The sequence below is a fragment of the Stegastes partitus genome, unplaced genomic scaffold, assembly GCF_000690725.1.
Source record: "Stegastes partitus isolate 25-593 unplaced genomic scaffold, Stegastes_partitus-1.0.2 Scaffold116, whole genome shotgun sequence".
NCBI classification, from domain to species: domain Eukaryota; kingdom Metazoa; phylum Chordata; class Actinopteri; family Pomacentridae; genus Stegastes; species Stegastes partitus.
This window is the reverse complement of record NW_007577847.1, coordinates 603,614-622,065: the sequence shown is the minus strand read 5'-3', so window position 1 is coordinate 622,065 and position 18,452 is coordinate 603,614. Positions and strand designations below refer to the sequence as shown.

At 46.6% G+C, this 18,452-nt stretch overlaps 1 protein-coding gene across 1 annotated transcript in view; it reads right to left on the bottom strand.

The window, feature by feature from the left end:
• Window positions 1-517: 517 nt before the first annotated feature.
• The window catches only part of tenm2a (teneurin transmembrane protein 2a), a 168,027-nt gene continuing 150,092 nt past the window's right edge, over window positions 518-18,452 (bottom strand). Inside the window, exons 23-42 of the mRNA XM_008278130.1 lie at window positions 17,103-17,364; window positions 16,554-16,821; window positions 15,194-15,337; window positions 12,675-12,924; window positions 12,240-12,260; window positions 11,877-12,106; window positions 10,622-10,776; window positions 10,226-10,327; window positions 9,743-9,916; window positions 8,815-9,452; window positions 8,377-8,552; window positions 5,194-5,429; window positions 4,813-5,109; window positions 4,037-4,594; window positions 3,633-3,902; window positions 3,070-3,480; window positions 2,759-2,869; window positions 2,237-2,504; window positions 1,783-1,913; window positions 518-1,354 (exon numbers count right to left, since the gene is read on the bottom strand). Of these exons, the coding sequence (XP_008276352.1) occupies window positions 617-1,354; window positions 1,783-1,913; window positions 2,237-2,504; window positions 2,759-2,869; window positions 3,070-3,480; window positions 3,633-3,902; window positions 4,037-4,594; window positions 4,813-5,109; window positions 5,194-5,429; window positions 8,377-8,552; window positions 8,815-9,452; window positions 9,743-9,916; window positions 10,226-10,327; window positions 10,622-10,776; window positions 11,877-12,106; window positions 12,240-12,260; window positions 12,675-12,924; window positions 15,194-15,337; window positions 16,554-16,821; window positions 17,103-17,364 (5,440 nt within the window). The 3' untranslated portion in view covers window positions 518-616. The remainder of the gene's footprint in view (window positions 1,355-1,782; window positions 1,914-2,236; window positions 2,505-2,758; window positions 2,870-3,069; window positions 3,481-3,632; window positions 3,903-4,036; window positions 4,595-4,812; window positions 5,110-5,193; window positions 5,430-8,376; window positions 8,553-8,814; window positions 9,453-9,742; window positions 9,917-10,225; window positions 10,328-10,621; window positions 10,777-11,876; window positions 12,107-12,239; window positions 12,261-12,674; window positions 12,925-15,193; window positions 15,338-16,553; window positions 16,822-17,102; window positions 17,365-18,452) is intronic.

Here is an 18,452-nt window from a genome sequence, read left to right as displayed (position 1 = left end):
CGTTGTCTGTCGTGGTTCACAATGTCCTCCTCTGGTTGCGTGGTTGTAATGGCTGCACTCTGGAGTGGCTTTGTCTCCGCTTTGGTCCCTTTTGCCTTCAGTATTTATTAGAGACAGACAAGCCGCAGATCGCAGAAGCCGCCACGGCACAACTAACTCCCCCCCCCCCACGTGATCAGTAGCTGTCGTGGTCGCTCTCAGTGTGACCCAAAAAATATGGGCGAAAATATCACTATCTTTTTTAAAAAGGGGAATCTTCTTATTCATTTAAGCAACAGTTCTCAAAGTTCTTCAGTGCTTTTTCAGTTGTTCAAAGTTTTTTCAACAACAACGAAAAAAAACAAAACAAAAAAAAAAAAGAACGTCTGACTAAACTTGAAATTTTTTGCCTGTGGCAGTAAAATTAACAATATGTTTTCTGATAAGTCATTCTTTTCAAAAGTCCCTGCAGCGTTCCGTCAATAACCCCGTTTGTTGGTTAATTCTCCATGGGTTTTTGAGAAAAGTAAGGTCGAGGAGGCGGGGTGGGAAAAAAATAGGAACAGGAACAGAATTTCGAGAAGTGAGAGTGGGAGAGAAGGAAAAGTCTGCCCTTCAAGTGAGTTCAGGTGGGCTGTTACCTCTTGCCCATCTCGTTCTGTCTGAGAAACTGGATGTTGTTGCTGCTGTCAGCCAGTTCTGGGTACTGCTCCACAGGCAGTACATAGTAGCCATCGTAGCCCTGTACTCTCCCTGTTGTTAGGAGCTGCTGTCTCTCCCCTTCCGTCCAGAGGCGACTGCCTCCCTTCCCATCTCGAGCCCGCTGCTGCTCCTTGGCCCAGCCTCCTGCCAGGGCCCTCTGCCTGGCCAGCTCCAACAGTCTTACCTTCTCTTCGTCCACCACATCCACAGCGAGGCCGTAGCGAACGCTCAGTACTAATGATGGAACCGCAAACTCCACAGTCACTCCTCTCCTCGACCGGCCGCTCACCGTCACGTTGATGCCGCTCTCCAGTGACTTGCGCCCGTTCGTCAGGCCCAGAGCCAACAGGTCGCTGTCAGCAGAGCCTACTTTCACAAAGTAGTGACAGTCCTTCCCATCCTGCGTGTAATGTGTGCCTTCCAGATACTGGGCGCCGTTGAGCACCAGAGCCACTTTGCGGCTGTCGTCACTGGCCAGCGCCGACACGCCTGCCACCACTCGGCCCTCCTTCAGCGCCAGCATCACTCCTCGGCCTATTATTGGGGTGCTGGTGCCGAACCAGTGGCCGGGTTTGTCCTTGCGCCTGCGACGCTCCTTGTTGAGCAGACGGCCTTCCAGGGCCATGAAGGCCTGGTTGTGGCGCTCTGCCGCCTGCTGCACGCCGGTGATGAGCTGCATGAGAAAGTGGAAGAAAGTTTTGTCGTTTTGCAGAAAGAAATGAGGACGTATTAACGCAGGAGAAAAGTGGAGGATGACTGAGACAATGGTGCTCTAGGACTGAACAGTTTGGGGTATTGTTTTGACAAATATTAGTATTTTTTCAATTCAATCTTCACTTTGTAATAGATTTAAAATACGATGGAGAATCACCACATGAGACGCCATCAAAAGCGTGACTGTCACACAAGGAGGCCGTGAGTCGGTAAAAGCGCCGACACGACAGTCAGACGTGCCTCACATTTTAAACCGCAGCCTTTGCACGTTGTAAATTGCATTGTTTCAACGTGCGATTTCAATTTTAAATCGATTAAATATTCAATCCCGGCGTACAGCCCATTTCATTATGAGAACAGCTATATCTTTTGCACGGCAGACTTTACCTGTCCATTCTCACAGTGCTGGGTGGCCTGCAGCTCGTACGGTGGCTCCACAAAATAGAGCGAGTGTCGAGGGAACCCAGGGATTATGTTGCTGAGCTGGAAGCCAAACATCACCAGCCAGCTCTTCACATCTACAGCAGCAGACAAGAGGGAGGGGGAAATTATATCGCTGAATGACAAAGTTAAACACAGTTGTAGCAAATGAATCATAAATTTTACTATGGGAAAAAAAAGTGTGTTTGCATCTGTGACTCATCTGGTGTTATGCAAAGCTACTGGCCACGGTTCCATCTGTAGTGCATTGTTACTAGTGGAGAATATCTCATCCATAACAATCAGTTTCTGTCTAGTTTTTAATAAGTAGGAAACGGACAGGTTGGAATACTTAATAAGCATTTGAGACGAATGCCTCACTATGAATAAAAAAGCCAATCAGTACATATCAGCCCTTTACCTGTGACGTAGTTTTTGACATCCAGCATGTCACTGAGCGGGTTGTTGTTCTTGAACATGTACAGATTAAACGGAGACGGGTCTTTTCCTATCTTGGGCCAGATGCTGTAGTCAGGTGAGGTCCAGCGTCCTGCCAAGACGTCGTAGTCTCGCTGGGTGAAGTGGACCAGCTTGGTCAAGGGGTCGTACAGCCCTCCGTGGAAACCCACCACCAGCGGGAACTCCGGGTTAGAGTCGAGGTACACTTCGCCGTAGGCTGTGTACTGCACCTGCAAGACCCAAGCAGAGGCGGTTCGCTTTTTTGTGCTTCTCTGCTCTTTGTGTCAATGTCAGATTTAGAGTCTCGCTGAAGGATGCTTTGGCTCAGCAGAGGCCAGAGGTTTTCACATATGCACTTTTCTTTTTGTCCTCACCGCTTTTTCAAATTTTTTTATTCAATCAAAAAGGAGGAATAATGCAGTTTTTGTAATACTTGAGTGATGAATATTAATTTGGTGGGATTCACAGCTGCTTTGGGTTTTACCTGTTTGATCATCTGTCCATTGCTGCTGAAGACCGCCAGCGGTGTGCCGGTGTTGTCAGAGGCTATGTAGTATTCCTCCCCGCTGCTCACCTCCATGGCAAACAGATGACCCTAATCATGAAGAAATTCAGTTTTCAGATCATCGTGAATATTCCAGGATAAAGTTTTTGCCCATTCATCCCTCAGTTAGTCTATTCTGTCATCCTCTGTCTGAAGCTTCCCACACAAGATTTCTTCACATTCTGCTGATATCTGGAAATATAAATACGACTATTGGTAGACATGACACGTCTCCGTCCTCGCACACCTACCTGCAGGTCATAGTAGAGTGATGAGATGTCAGAGCTGGAGTGATTGAAGATGTGCGTAACCCTGGTCGGATGGTTGAGGTCAGCGTAGAAGAACTGAAGGTGCTGCCCCAGGCTGTTCCTCGTGGACACCCTGCGGCCGAGCCCGTCATAGTGATACACAACGCTCCAGCCTCCGGGCCCTCTGTTGTAGGCCCGCAGGAGCTGACCTTTGGAGTTATAGTCAAAAATGTCTGAACCGCGCTGGCTGAGGAAGCCGTCTTCGTCCAGGCGGTACTGGACGTCTCCCAGGCGTGTAATGCGGTCTCGGAGGTCGTAGCGGAGTGGCAAGATCCGGGCGCTGTTTCCGGGATTGAGCAGGTGGAGGTTGCCGTTCAGGTCGTAGCTGTAGCGCCAGGTAGACCAGTCGTTCACCTGGGAGAAGCAATGAGATGCATACGTGTGTCAGGCCAACCGCTAGCAATGCACTGACAACTCAAAAGGCAGCCACAACTCAAATTAAGTGCAGTGGACACTTCAGCCTGTAAAGTGCCTCGAATTTAAGTCTCTCCACACAGAATATTCACCTTGACGCCGCTGAGCTGTCCATCTCCATCATAATCATAGCGGTACTGAGTGGTGTTGGCATAGGGCCCAATCTTGAGCTCCCTCTTCACCACCCGTCCCATGCTGTCGTACTGCACCGTCATCCAGTACATAAGGGAACGGAAGATCTCGTACTGGACCTCCTTGATGCGACCATGAGTGTCGAAATGCTTACTCAGTGTCATAACGGCTGTGGTGATTATCTGATTGATGTCGTAGTAAATGACCCCAAATTTTCCAAAGTGCTCCACCTAAAGAAGGAAAGGAAAAGATTAGGAAAAAGCTGAGTCCTCTGGCAGCTAAGAGATGCATTCAGTTACTTTGCTTTTTTAAGTTTAGCTCTTTTGTATATTGTTGCTTAAAAAACGGAGCAAGAACTCTTCACCTTTCCAGAGATCTCATCATATCGGTACAGGTCAACAGGAAGTGGCGTCTCACTGATGACTGGCTTCATGCTGGCGATGCGGAAGCTGTTGTCGTGGTAGGTGTAGTCAAACCTCGCGTTGACCATTCCCTCCTCACTGAAGCGATAGATCTGTTTGTCGATAAGCGGGCCCATTTTGCGATAGCGGATGGTGCAAGAGAAGCCCCCGCTCTGCAGGTTGACCATCTTCAGCACACCTGCCGTCTCATCGTAACCGAAAGTGACAGCAGTGCTGTCGTACACGATCTCTGACAGCTTCGCCAGCTTGCCGTATTTGTAGAGGACACGGCGGCCGGTGCCCAGGTAATGCGTGGCCTGAGGTCTGCCGTCCTCGCTGAAGTCGTGGATGATGGAGGCGTTGCTCTCTGGAGGGTTGTATGTGTTGCGGATATAGCCGACTGACACGTGTGTGAACATTGTGTGGCGAGCGACGCTGGGCATTGTGACGGCTGTGACACGACCCGAGGCGTCAAACTCAAAGACGTACTGCCTTTGGCTCTGCAGGAGCAGCACCATGGACTGGAAGCAGAGAGGAAGGTGAAATACAGATTAATACAATAGCAATAATAGCACCGGGAGTAAATTGCTCTCATCTGACAAATCTGAACCTTCATAACCATAAAAATTATATATTATTTAACTCAGTTCTACAATTTAAATCACTATACTTTCCTGCAGTTTCCTTTCTTGGTGTGATTTGACTCTTAGATGACAGTGTTGAAGACACATGTACTTACTTTGTCGAGGTAGCTGTAGCTCCAAACCTTCCCGTCCACAAAAGAACGGGACAGGATGCGCCCCTGGGGGTCAAACTCTGTCCTCTCGCTCATGCTCCCCCTCTGCAGCCCAACGAGCTGTCCGGTGGTAGAATAGGAAACATTGACCACTGCCAGGCTGCTGCTGGGCAGCCACATAGCCGGCCGACCCTGAGCATCGTACATGATGCGCAGCGTGAACTTGCGGTGGTCGTCGTAAATCTTCTCTGTGCGGGTGTTGCGATCAAAATCGATGGAGAGAAGATTGCGGCCATGAGCCTAAAGTAAAAGGAAATGTTTCTCAGTTACAGTTTAATGCAGAGATGCAGGTTTAGTAAATTACATATCTAGAATGTAAGGTACCCTTAGTTTCCTTCCGAACACGGTGATCTTGCCCTTGGTCTGCTCCTTGCGCAGACGCCACTCGATGGAGTTGAGGCCGTTGTCTGTTGGCAGGGTGATGTTCCTCCGACCAATCGTTGGACTGACAGAACCTGCCAGGATGTGGGGCTCCGTGTGGAAACTGATGCCCATCCCATTGGCGTACATCACTCTCAGTGTGCCGTTGTTGCACAGCTGATAGCTGTTTCTCACCTGGTCTGTAGGGGGAGACAGGTAGGCAGAGCGTAAGAAGAGGAGCACTCAGGACATCTGAGGTTCATCTCATTTCACTAATTTCTTGTCTTGTCTCTCCTCTGTCCTTCCGTCTGTGACCCAGAAATCAATCTTGGTGCACAATCACAAAGGACATCTTAATTCCTAAAATGCATCTTGAGGACGGAGGAGACTTGGTGGAGGAGCTATTAGTGTCCTTTTCAAACACGTGGGATTAAAGACAGAGCTGGAAAGTCCAAATAATGTCCCAAGCAGGGCTGAAAAATGCATCTATCTAATATGTATATCAATCATTATGCGGTATTTCATTGTGGTACTCTTTTGTGTGCCAAAACAGTTTATTTTTCACAGCACATCATAGGACATCTGTACATCCTCGTCACATTCTGCCACATTGTGAATCAGCTTATAAGTAAATCTATACTGTAAGTTATCCTGAACACTGTGTGGCTCATGTGACCGGTATAAAACACAGTGGCATGTTACCACAATTAAATGACGTTGCTTTAAAACAACGGTTCTAAAGGTGAGGATGCCTTTAAGGCCTGTTGCCTGGACTCCTCTCTTCTTGCCTTCTTCACGCATGTCTCCACGAGAAGAGAAGTTGAGAAAAGGAATCGAGGAGGCACAAACTGGAAAATAACATGGGAGGCTCGTCTTTGTGTTCAAATTTATAAAAGGGGGAAACAAACAGCAGCAAATCCAACTGCGGCAGTAACCTGAATTATGTGATTGGGTTCAAACAAAGTCACTGAAAAAATGCTGCGTGTCAGGAACAAAATGATCACATATTAGAAACAATTCCTATAAGAGCTGGGTCAGGGCATTGGTTTGATATGGAGGACATGGACATTGGATAGGACGTGGACACTGGGGGAGGAGGATTCATGATTCATATTGCGACTAATAGCTGCCATAACCTCCAGATTTGGAGGAAAGGCTCTGTGCTCTCCATTTTTATGACCTTTTAGCCGAGGACACACAGGATCATCCTCTCTTGAAAACGTAGACAGAGCCACATGAGAAAGATAAAGAGATTGTGGACACATTTTGGTTCCTTCAGAAGAATTGTATAATGTTACCTTCGCATTTTTTTTTCAGCCCTGCTGCATTTCTCCCCAAAAATATGACACAAGCTTTTGACTTTTTGCATTCAGCTGATGCTTTTGAGACACGACAAACTGCAACTAAAGACGGGCGCTGGCAGATCGAGGGGCCTCGCTGACAGACCCAGATGTTTACTCTAGCATTTGCCACGCGAAAATCCGAGCTTAAACCCGAACCAGTCAATCACACGCGATCTGATAGGACAGCCACTTCACGTCGACCAACATCTAATCAAAACGGGAAATTCCAAGTCATAACGGATCATGTCAGCAAGAAGCAGATCGTGGCCATGAAATGTTTACAGACCTGATTCCTCTCTGAAAAGAGAAAAAAAACTATTCTGAATGAAAGTCGTCAGGCTAAACAGACATCTCTCTACAATCTCTGTATCGCTACGATTTAATGACTCTCTCACAAGAATGGAAGCAGATAAGCCCATGCCTAATGCTGGCTCAATTATTCCTCTGATGTCTGAAAACAGACGTCCTGATCACAATGAAGTGATTTAAAGAGATAAAATTGTTTTTAGCTCATCTGGAAGACGTAATTTTTTCTATTTTTTTCATTTACAAAAGGTGAGCGGATCAGTTAGGTTTTCCTTTTGAAGTCCTGCCATAAATGACAGTAATCCATAAGGCCAATTTGTAATAAAGCTCCAGGCACATTTTAACAATGCCTCAAACAGACAAGTGAAGCTTTTTCCATTGACTTGGCAGCAACAGCCTTTAGATAAATCTTCTGTGCTCTCTCTGTCTGAACAACCTCGTAATAAAACCGAAAGCGAGGTAGAGGGAAAGAGAGAGAGAGAGAAGGGTAGAGAGAGGGAGAGGGTGAAATGAGAGCTTGAGGGCCAAGGAGAATTCACTGTGCAGGAGTTAATGAAGAGAGCGAGAAAGAGCGGAAAAGAGAGGGAGATGGTTAAGTGAGTATGTCAGCAGAGAGCTGTGCTGAAACCCACACAGTGCAGAGGAAACCTTAAATGACTTACAGCTTTGTGAACAACTCTCCTTCTACCGCAACACAGGTGGATCACTGAATATATCTACAACCTATTCTCGGGCCTTTCGGACTGTTTGCGGCGCGGCCCCGAATTCATACTTCTGTCACGCCGGCTGCACTGGTCAAGGAAAGGGAGACAATTATTCTCTGTCTTTTTCCTCCTCTCTAAACAGACCAAATAAGCTCGGGGATCATGGGAACTGGTTGAGAGCTGTATTTGTATGTCAGTGCGAGTGTGTGAGTGTGAGTGTGTGTGTGAGTGAGGAGAAAGCTTGAGGGATGAGGAGGATTCACTCTACATCAGTTAATGAATTTTGCTGTGATGATACTCAAAAGCAGGATGATCCCAGCTGGGATTAACAACTATATATTGGTAATTTTACTCCATGAGAGGAGGGGTGAGACAAGGCTGGATGGGGGGGCGAGGAAGGAAAATAATCTCCTGGAGCAGGCACATAACTGAGTAAAAATTACAACACTTTCAATTAGAGCCGGCATTCACATCACAGAGGGTGGCTGTGTTTTTGAATACTAAGATGAAGTAGCTCTTGAGTCTGTGCAAATCTCGTTAAAGCACTGATAGCATATAAACAGATCCTTTTTTTAAAAGATTACATAAAAATCCACCCAAAATAATCAATAAACAACATTTATATTGAATTTGGCTTCATGAATTTTCATGATGCTGACTTGAGCGCCGCGTTTCGTCCACCTTTGTGCCCCGCACTCTGCAATTTTACAAGTATTTAAAAATTCATGAGCGGATCATTTTCCACTGCATGCCCCCCTCCACCCCCCATCCCGGCGTGCTGAGTGTGTCTCTACCTTGCACCACGGTGTACGAGGCTTCCACAGAGGACAGGTTGGTGATGACCGTGACATCGTCGTCCCTGCTCGAGCTCTCAATGTCAATGTTGATGGAGCGCTCAATCTCGCGGTGCAGACTTGTCACCATGCCCGTGGGGTATGTCACATTGGTCAGGCGACCCTCGCTGTCGTACCTGAGGGGATGGAGGGAGCGAGGGGGTGGGAGATTGTGGTGAAGAATTGCAAGGAAGGGATGTGTTCCTGCTTGTTATTTGCTGCAACACGTGTGCGCACAACTGAGATGTGCGCCGCCAGAACGTACAGCTCATGCAACAGGGATCGGCTGCCGCTACAGAAGCTAACACTGGGGGGCAGCAGTACACTGTGTGAAATGTGAGAATAAAAAGAAGGATTTGGAGGGATAGAAGACACACATGGCCTGTATCACACACTTACTGGTAAAATGTGGTCCATCCAGTCTCGTCAGCTTTGGTGGCGAGGAGACCTGTGTTGCCACTGTAGCCCATCAGAGCCACTTCCTGGCCCAAGGCGGAGACGCTACGCAGCCCTCCAGTGGGGTCCAATCCGAGAGTCACCACTTGATTCTCGGGCAGCAGCACCAGCCTGAGCAGGCCGGCTCCTCCTCCCTGGCCCAGGCCGTCCCTCCTCACCTTGACAGTATTGTTGCAGTTATCCACCAGCATGGCCAGCTCGCCGTCAGGACCGTAGGTGAAGTTGAAAAGCGGCTCCCCGGTCACTAGGCTGATTGTCTGGATGTGAAGCCCTTCCCCGTTGAACACATACAGCTCCTGCTCTCTTGGCGACGCAACTTCGTACTGCGCAGATCCCCCGTACCCGACGCTGGAGAGGGCAGGTCCGGGCCGGTTTGCCCGCACGGCTCTGATGCGGATGTTGTTGAGATCGGCGATGAACAGCGTCCCATCGGGGGACACAGCCAGAGACGTGGGAGAGTTCAGGCCGGCGTCAGGGGCGTAGCCGTCATCGCCGTAAAAGCAGTTGCAGTTGACGTCGTTCTTGCAGTCGCAGTCGGAGGCAGCGCCAGCCAGGAGGGAGATTTCTCCATTTGTGCTCACCTAAAAAAAAAGTGCACAGAAGAGAGCAGATTAATAATGAAACTGGAAGAAAAAAAAAAAAAACAGTCACCACTAAATAAAAGAAAATGTATTACTCACAGCAAAATTCATTTTGAGTTAACAAAATTGAATATAGTCTGGAGATCTGAAAGAACATCTTAAAAACACCCACACAGCCGTACCAGCTGTGCTGTCAGGTTTGGTGGCCAAAAATAACTTTATACCAACAAATTCGCTCCAAAACAACCAGACAGCCAAACGTCTGCGTTCAGTATCTGTCCATCTCGTACCTGTCGGACTCGGTTTATCTTTTTCTCATCCGTCTCAGCGATGTAGAGGATGCCGGTGTGGGACAGGGCGATGGCGGTGGCGCTCTCCAGGGCTGCATGTATGGCCAGCTTACTGAGGCTGTAGTCGATCCCCGGCACCTGGCAGTGCATCGGTCGACCTGCTATGATGCTCACCTGCAGGAAACAACGCACGTTTAATGCTACATCCACACAACAAAAAGCAGATATGTGGTTGGCTAATGAAACAGTGCAGATAAAACTTTTCATATTGCAGCAAGACTCCAGAAAAGTAGAGAATTCTTACAGCTAATTAATCAGTAATTTTGACTCCACTGCAAAACTTAGAAAACCGTGTTACAATTTGAACTTTTACTGCTAAATTGGCTTGAGAGAGCCTAATTGGGACAAAAATCTTGTCAAAGCTCTATAGTGAGTGTCCTCCCTAAGGGGTTTGCAGTGGTCATCAAGCCTTGTGGTACAGACCTGGTGGTTCTCAGTGATGCGTAAGATGACATTGTTTTCCAGAACATAGAGGGAGTTGTCCATGGGGTTCACTGCTAAGTCTGTGGGCCACTCAAGACGCACCTGGTAGGCAGAAACAGAACATGAGACAATATCTGCGCCGTGGGGAGACGTTTTGAAGGGATGCCAAGGTTCAGACAAGTCTCTTCTTCATTTTTTAAGTGACTGCAGCACTGCTCACTTTCTTTTGATCCATTAATTTATCCATTGACTCTTTAATCCCTCCCTAAATCAGTCTCTGCCTGACCTCCTGGCTGGCTCGTGTCCACGCAGTCATCATAGCTCAGCACTAAGGAGGGCTCTTAAATCATCATCTATCACACCATCACCTTTTGTCTCTTTTTCATTCCCTCCTACCTGGCTGACGTCCATGCTGGAGTCACAGCTCAGTGGCCGCACGGCGGTCAGATCGTTGGCCCCCAGCAGAGTGGAGATGATCCCATTCTGGTCCACCTTGCGGATCATGGTGGCATCCACGAAATACATCAGCCCGTTTTTATCCACTGCGATACCTGTCAGCGCGGAGATGAACGCCGTGAGTGACGACTCATAACTCAAACACTGCAGGCAACCCATAGACATTTTAAGTCAATTAAACTTCGCTCTTTCCGCTGCTGAAAACAGATAGCAGCCCTGGCAGCTGAATTGCTCGATGCTTCATCAAATGAGAGGGAACACAGTGATGAAACGGGCATTGAACTGTTGAGAAGTGTTAGTTTTGGGATGAGTCATCGGGATGCAGAGCTGAGCTCATGCTCCTCTCTGAGGGCAATTGTCGACTGCAAGCATATTGTCTAGAATGGCAAGTGATTTGCTGCGCTCTTCTTCCTTTTCCTGCATTTTTTTTCTGTAATCTCCGCTTTCCTGCTTTTCATTTGCTCATGCCTCTTTCTCTATTTTACCGTTTACCAGTTGGGCGGTGTCAGCTTTGTTGGCCCAACAGGCAGCAGGCATTCAGAGAGGTGAGACTGTTCAAGCCAACGGTGACCCAAAATAACTTCTAGATGCACTGAGACACAAAACAACAGATGGAGGATACAGCGAAGGGCACGGAATAAATGAGAGAGAGGGACGAAGAGGGAAGAGAGGGTGAGTTACAGAACGGGAAGAAGCAGGCAGAGAGAGGGCAAGCTGATTTGCCGGCCGACTTTCTCCACGACGGGTAAGAGGGAATCAGCGGCTCATTGTCGCGAACCACACACACTCGTGCGCAGTGTATATATACTAACATCTGCAGTCCTACGTGTACACACACTTGTGTCGCCGACAAGAAATGTGACAGTGTGACATCTTTGACAGTTTGGTGTCACCGTGTTCTAAGATCCAATGATCCACAAAAATAATTCCATTATAAGTTCAACATTAACCCGGTTTATAACCTCCTTCTGTGGCTGCCCTGCTTTATTTGAGTCACAAGATGGGCATATTATGAAAAATCTCTCCATCAGTGAAAATTTTAAGGCATTTTCAATCAGATCGCAGTCAGATGGAGGCCAGCGTAACCAAAACGCCTTTCAGAGACCGAATATCAGGATTATCCTCATTATTCTAATTCATCATTTGAATTCAGGAACATTTAATGTGAATAAAATCAAGATAATTGCCTCCTCACCTTTGGGGCTCATAAGTGTGGCTTCAGTAGCTTTGCCACCGTCGCCGCAGCGTTCGTCAAAGGGGAGGCACTGCTCCCCCGTCCCCGCCACCACCTCGGCGTTGTCCGACAGCAGCCGGCCACCAGTTAATGAGCGAACACGGTAAATTCGTCGGGAGTTGGTGTCTGAGATGAACAACGCTCCAGACACTGGATCCACTGCCAGGAAGTACTTATGGGTGGGGTTATTACTGGGGTGACAGAATAATAAAAAAAAAAGAAAAAGAAACGACATCATTGTTATGTCAGTGAATGGCTTGAGTTTATATTTTCACTGCAGTATGTGTCCTAGAAACTTTTAATTTATCATCACAAGGACCCTACCTGTGTCTGAAGTCTTTGTTCCTTTAAGGGAGATAAAAGCACAACAAAAACAAATGTTAATTCACACAGTCTGTGGAGAGCATCCTACAGAGAGCAACACAAAGCTGGCTGTGGTGTGAACAGCAAAATTTAAACATGTGTAAAAACACCCTGGAGAGATGATGCCTCGTACAGTTTATAATTCCACTTCGGTCGTGCCATCCCTAGTGTCTCACCTCACTTCTTTCATCCAACCTGTTATATGCACTGAAAATATCTAGTCTTTATCCCTCTTGTTCTCCTGTTAACTTACTTCACTCTAAACAGCCCTTATTCTGTCACTATTTTTTCCTGCAACATCAAGAAACCTCTAAATCCCAAACTGCTACCTAAATGATTATTCTTTTACTTTGTTTTTCTTCCATTTTTTTTTATAATTGATTTTTTTTCTTTTACCTCAATTCCAGGATGCCAGTAGTGTTCATAGACGGGTACACCCGGCGCACAAAGTTGAGATCCCCGACGTAGAGGCTGCCGTCGATGCCCATTGCCAAGGCAACCGGCGCCAGCAGCTTGTTGCCGTCCGCCAGGCCGTTGCAGCTGGGGCACGAGATGCTGCGCCTGCGGCCGTTTCCCATGATGCTGGTGATTACCGGGGGCTGCTCCGTCACAAAGATGTTCTCACCGCTGCCTTTGTGAAGGATGCCTGCACATGAGGAAAGACGAAACAGAAACACGGAGTCATTATTTCAGAGCATCTAGAGTTGTAATGGAAGCTTATGCATCTATTTCCTAGCCATGCTGGTGGTGTGGCTCTTGGCACATCCCCATGATGAAGAACTCTAGCATGTGTCCCTTAACTCTTTGCCAGTGCCACATACGACAGCTCAATAGTATAAAAGGAAGGAACTGGACACAAAAACAAATTTGGGCTCGCAGTCGGTCGCTCCCTGTTTGTGACATTTCACCAAACTACCAAAATTCAGAAAGGCAACGACCATCTGTAACTCCTATGTGGATATTTGACTCCAAATACAAACAACTTTTGAAACGTGCAATAAAAAAAAAACCCCACAGTGAGCAGCCAGATGCTGTCACTTAGAGATAAACTTTCTCTTCATGTAAGAACTGCTGAGACTTTAGAAACTTTCAAGTCACTGCTGAAGAACTTTTCTCCTTTAAAATTCAATCCAAGTAGAGCTTGATGCCCTGAGTTTCTCTTTTATTGTGTTGTGGCTTTTCTTTTTCTTCATTTTTATGGTGTTTTTATTCGGATTTGTCTTTTTTAGTCACTGTGTTGTGTGAAATGGGTTGCTATTTATAAGTGTACATCACTATCGTTTCACTACTGTTGTTTTTAATGTGCATTGCAAATAAATTTGACCTGACTTCCGGGTAGATTACTTTCCTATACAATCCATGCTTGCAGAGAAAAAAAAAAGGGGATTGGAGCATTCTGATTAGTTCTCTGCAAACACGCTAATATTTCAACCCTTCATCAGGGTTAAGGTGGACAAAGACAAGAGGCCAACAGGTATATTTAATCTAAACTAGATGTACAATTGCCATTGGATAACTAGTTGAACAGGATTTCAGATCTTCTGGTCGATGAATTTAAGGCTGGGAGTTGCCAGCATCCAAGTGCCACGCCATGACAGAAACATTGGAACACAGACTTCTCTTAAAGTTACAGACATAAAAGTGCATCGAGTAGCCGAACAAATATCTGTCAAAGGTGACACCCCAGAGGAAACATGACAAATCAAGTAACGCATTTATGTCAGAGGGCTGACATCATGTCAGACACAAAACAAACCTCTCCTAAAGTTACAAGGATAAAAGCACAAAAGCACAGGTATGAATATCTGTCAGGTGTGACAGCTCAGAGGGAAACATGATAAATCCAGTTCTTCATTCATGCCAACGGGCTCGACTGTGTTTAAAAGTGTAAATCCAAAATGCCTCAGTTTATAATGTTATCAACTCCCGGCGAAAGGAGGAATTTTTTTTTTCTAGAATTCAGAAGTTAAAATGAAGATTTAAATGTCAGAGGAAAAGTAAGCAAACTGTGGATAATGCATTTTGCTAGAAGACGCGTTGAGAATTCTGTTTATACCACCCATGCTTGGTTTTTGTCCATTTTGTGGGCTGCAGGAAAAACATGTTTATACACCGCTGATTCTGCTGTGAACTGTGGCAACAAGGACATTTTTGTACGTTTAGTTCATGAGGGAGAAGAGAGACGAGGATATCCATAAGTTTCAAGCAGACCTTCGCGCGCTGTCTAACTTGCAAAAATACATTTATTAGCTCAACGCCGGGTGCTAGACCTTCATCAAGCCATTTGCCTGGTGAAGGTCTTGCAATGAAATGCGTCAGTAGCACAAAAACGCTGCGAACAATGGACAAGTCCCTCAAGAAAGTTGATGAAAGGGCATATATTAGCATCAGAAAGCCTTCACGATCTCAGACGATTTCACATTACGATGCCCCTGAACCAACATGCACCTCGAGGGAACTGAGCATACTTAGATCTGGATATGAGCATTTAGCTTCAAGCAGTCACATCTCTAGTTGTGTCCAGGTAAAAAAAAGAACGAGCATCGTTTATTCAAACAAAAACAAAAGGTGCCTCTGCGCTCCGCACCCCGACCCCCTGCCTCACTTCCGAGTGGCTGCCGCTGATTGGTTGGAGCGCAGTTTTAGTGGATGAGGGAGTCAAGCTAGGTGAGACAACACAAGCTCTTCCTGTGAAAATCATCACTGACAGGTAAAAAGAGGCGCCTGGCAACTCCACGTGAACCGCGGGAAGCGCAGTGTGGTCTAAATCCTCCCCAAGAAAATTGCACGTTTAGTGAGATATACAGTACTGTAAACCTGCTACATGTGGGGAGCTGGATAAATATAGACTCGTATGGAAAAACGGTGAAGAACCCGCATTCATTTGCGTGCAAATATCAGTCGTGTGCACGTACCACTGCGTGTGTTGAGTATGTGGTGCTTGTTGAGTGACCAGCCGCCCAGACTGGTGGGATCCAGCTCGTAGCCTTGCAGGATGGCGGTCCTCTTCTCCCAGAGGATGAGGCTGGCACACGACTCGTACTCGTAGCCCACGGACACTACATGCAGGAAAGAGTAAGAGGCAAGATCGATGTAAGATACAGAAATTGAACAAAGAAGAAACAACACAGGAAGAAAGGCAAAACTTTATCATATCCTATTCTCCCAAGTTCGTTTAGGTTGTGAAACGTGTGATACACAGAGAAGCTAGTTAGCACCTGTACCAAAACCTGCACTCACACCTAACTAACACTCTCACATGCCGCTAAATCAATTAAAAACCTTGTTAATTGGAAAGATTGCCCAGTAGGCCTTTTAAAACCTAGAGGCCACTGTGAAAACTCTGCTGGTGGAAAAAAAACTTTGGCCTAATTACGCACATGTCCTGACAAGAGTCTCTTTTTGTTTGAATAAATGTGCACTTCATGCAAAAGAAATGAGCAGAGATGAGGTTTCATGCATTAGGATGGAGGTATACGCTGTGTGAATGCATGTGTGTGCAGTTGTGTTTCTACTTGTTAAACGGAAAAGTGTCTTAACACATCAACTCCCACTTGAGTCGCAGCGAGAGTGCTGTTGCCAGCACATTTTCAGCTCCAGTACAAACAGTAATGTAGTATACCTGCATCCGTATCTACGGTTAGCAAAACATAACCTAATCATCCGACATGTATATCCTCCCTATTCCTTGGGAAATGTAAAAATTGCAGCTACCCTGGGGATCTTTTGGGATCTTTGAGTGAATGTAATTTCCCAAACAGTTCGCCCCTCGTGATTTCAGTCCACACTGAAGCCCCAGATGTCCACTGCATCTGTGGCCTGACAGCAGTGTTTGGCTGACAGCATCTGTGAGCGACTGTGACAGCAGAATGTAATAGCACTGAGGCTCCCCTGGACTCCTGCTTGCTGCTCCAGTAGTTAACTGCTAGCTCACCCTGATGGCTAATAACCCTTCACCACAGTTACGGCTGGCTGAGTGAACCAAACGCAGCTTCAATGAAAAATAGACGTATGAAAAAAAAAAAAAAGAGAAAGAAAAAAAAAAAAAAAAAAAGGCACTTTACTGTGGCCATACTGCGAAGTGGATCCAAGCTGGGTTTCTGGTGTATTATCTCTCCTTCAGCCTCCCTAATTAGCCTCTCTCCCTCTGTCATAGCCAGCGCTGCCTTGGTGCTAAAGTGTCTAATGTATTCAGTGAGTGCAAGGCTGGGAAAAAAAAAAAGAAGCTCCGTGCCCCCCAGCATAACTTCTCCACTATCCATCCCTCTCACTCACCAACAGCTTCAGAAAGACCGAAGACTCTCTGCCCGTACGCATCTGTTTTATCCCAGATGTAAGTGTAGGCCAAGTTGGGTGAGGCATGGAACCACTTCTGGAAGAGGTGGCCTTCCACTGCTACCATCAGGTGAACCTTCAGCAGGCCCATGGACACCACCGCTGGGGTCATGGTCACCTTGAGCAGGGAGCGGTAACCCTGGGTCCTGGAACTTAGGTAGCACAGCTTTAAACTTGTGCCGGGCACCTCGATCTGCTCATGCAGCACCTGGAAGACAAAGAGAGGATGACAGGAGAGAGGGATTAGGGGGATTAGAGAGAGAGGGAGTAATGGGGGTCACGCTTCCACTGATGGCTGAAGGACAAGAAATGGGAAAAAAACAATGGAAGAAATAAAGCAATAGGAAAGAGGGGAACAAATGGGGGGAAGCTATGGAAGCGGAAGGAGAAGGAGAGAGCTACGAAAAGATAGGCATATAGGAGAGTGGGAAGCGAGCGAGGGAACCAGAAGGAAGATTAGCCGGCTGCCAGAGGTCAGTGTTACTGCACCTGTGTCTCCGGTATGATGGGTTTCTCCCCTGGCTTGGAGCTGAAGAAGGAGGAGAGAGGGGATGCAATCACAAGAGGGTCAGGCCTGACGAAGCCGCTCAGGTCACAGCCTGGGATCGTGTTCTCCTCTGTCTTAAGCACCAGAGTGTCCATAGCATAAAACTGGCTCCAGGGCAGCCACACGGTGCGCTCCTGGCTCAGGAAGGGGGCACGCTCGAACCGCAGAGTCAGTGATGCACCACCATTAGCTATCAGGTCAAACCTGGAGAGGTTTGCGAGAAGAGGATGGGAATGAGGCACAAATGAGGAGTGCTGTGGTGGATGGATAGTTATTTGGACAGTGTCAGAGTTTCTCCTTCCTCTTCCTCTAATATAATATACACTCCACTGCTTTAGGAATAATGCAACAACAAATCACCTGAAATAAATACTCGGGACATTATTTATTATGGTACAATAAACTCAGACGACATACAACAAGCCTACGTGTCTGGAAGGCCAGTCTAGACTTCAGTTGGGTCTGAAATATGAATATTACAAGGTTAGAACACTGCACTCAGAGTCGAAGTGATTTTATTAGATGTTATCCTTGAACCTTCTGTCACCAAATTATGGTGAACAGCTGTGGGTTAATGCAGACAAAAAGGTCACATACACAATTGTCATGTCTTATGGGAAAATGGGCAGAGCTTTGTTAAGTGTCTGGAACTGCCGAAGCCTAGAGAGGCCAAGAAAATAGCACTCAGCGAGACAAAACAAGGCCAGAACACGCTCATTCGAGTCTGTGAAACTGGTAACCGCGTCTGAAACACAAGGTCAATTAAATGTTACAAGAAGTTTCGATATTTCTGGAAGAAAAAAAAGCTGCAAAGAAACCATTGATAAGAGGAGAAAGTTGCTTAAAAAAAAACCCAAAAAATACCAGACAGGAGACACCAAAACTGCATGTTTAATGAGCGGAGGTCAGTCTGAAGAACCAGTGGATCAAATTTGGAAATAACATGTTCGGGATGTCAGACAGCCAAATTCAATATAAGTCGTAGCGGGGAAATTGGACAGAACAGTCAAATCAAAGCAGCCCCCCGAACTCCCCAGAAACTGGAATTCCTGCAGAGGAAATTGAAAGACATGTAAGATGAGTCAACGGAATGTGTTTTGAGAGAGGCTGTGAAAGGGGGAAAAAAAAAAACGTTATTTAAGAAATCCGAGATTTTACGGTTGTTAAAGTTTTTGCTTTAAGCGCTTCTTCGATTCCCCTTATTTTTGGTTTGACAAAACTTTGAGTACATGGAACATAACGTAACATGGACGAAAACATTCTCAGCCATGACATCAAACCACTTCGTGCTC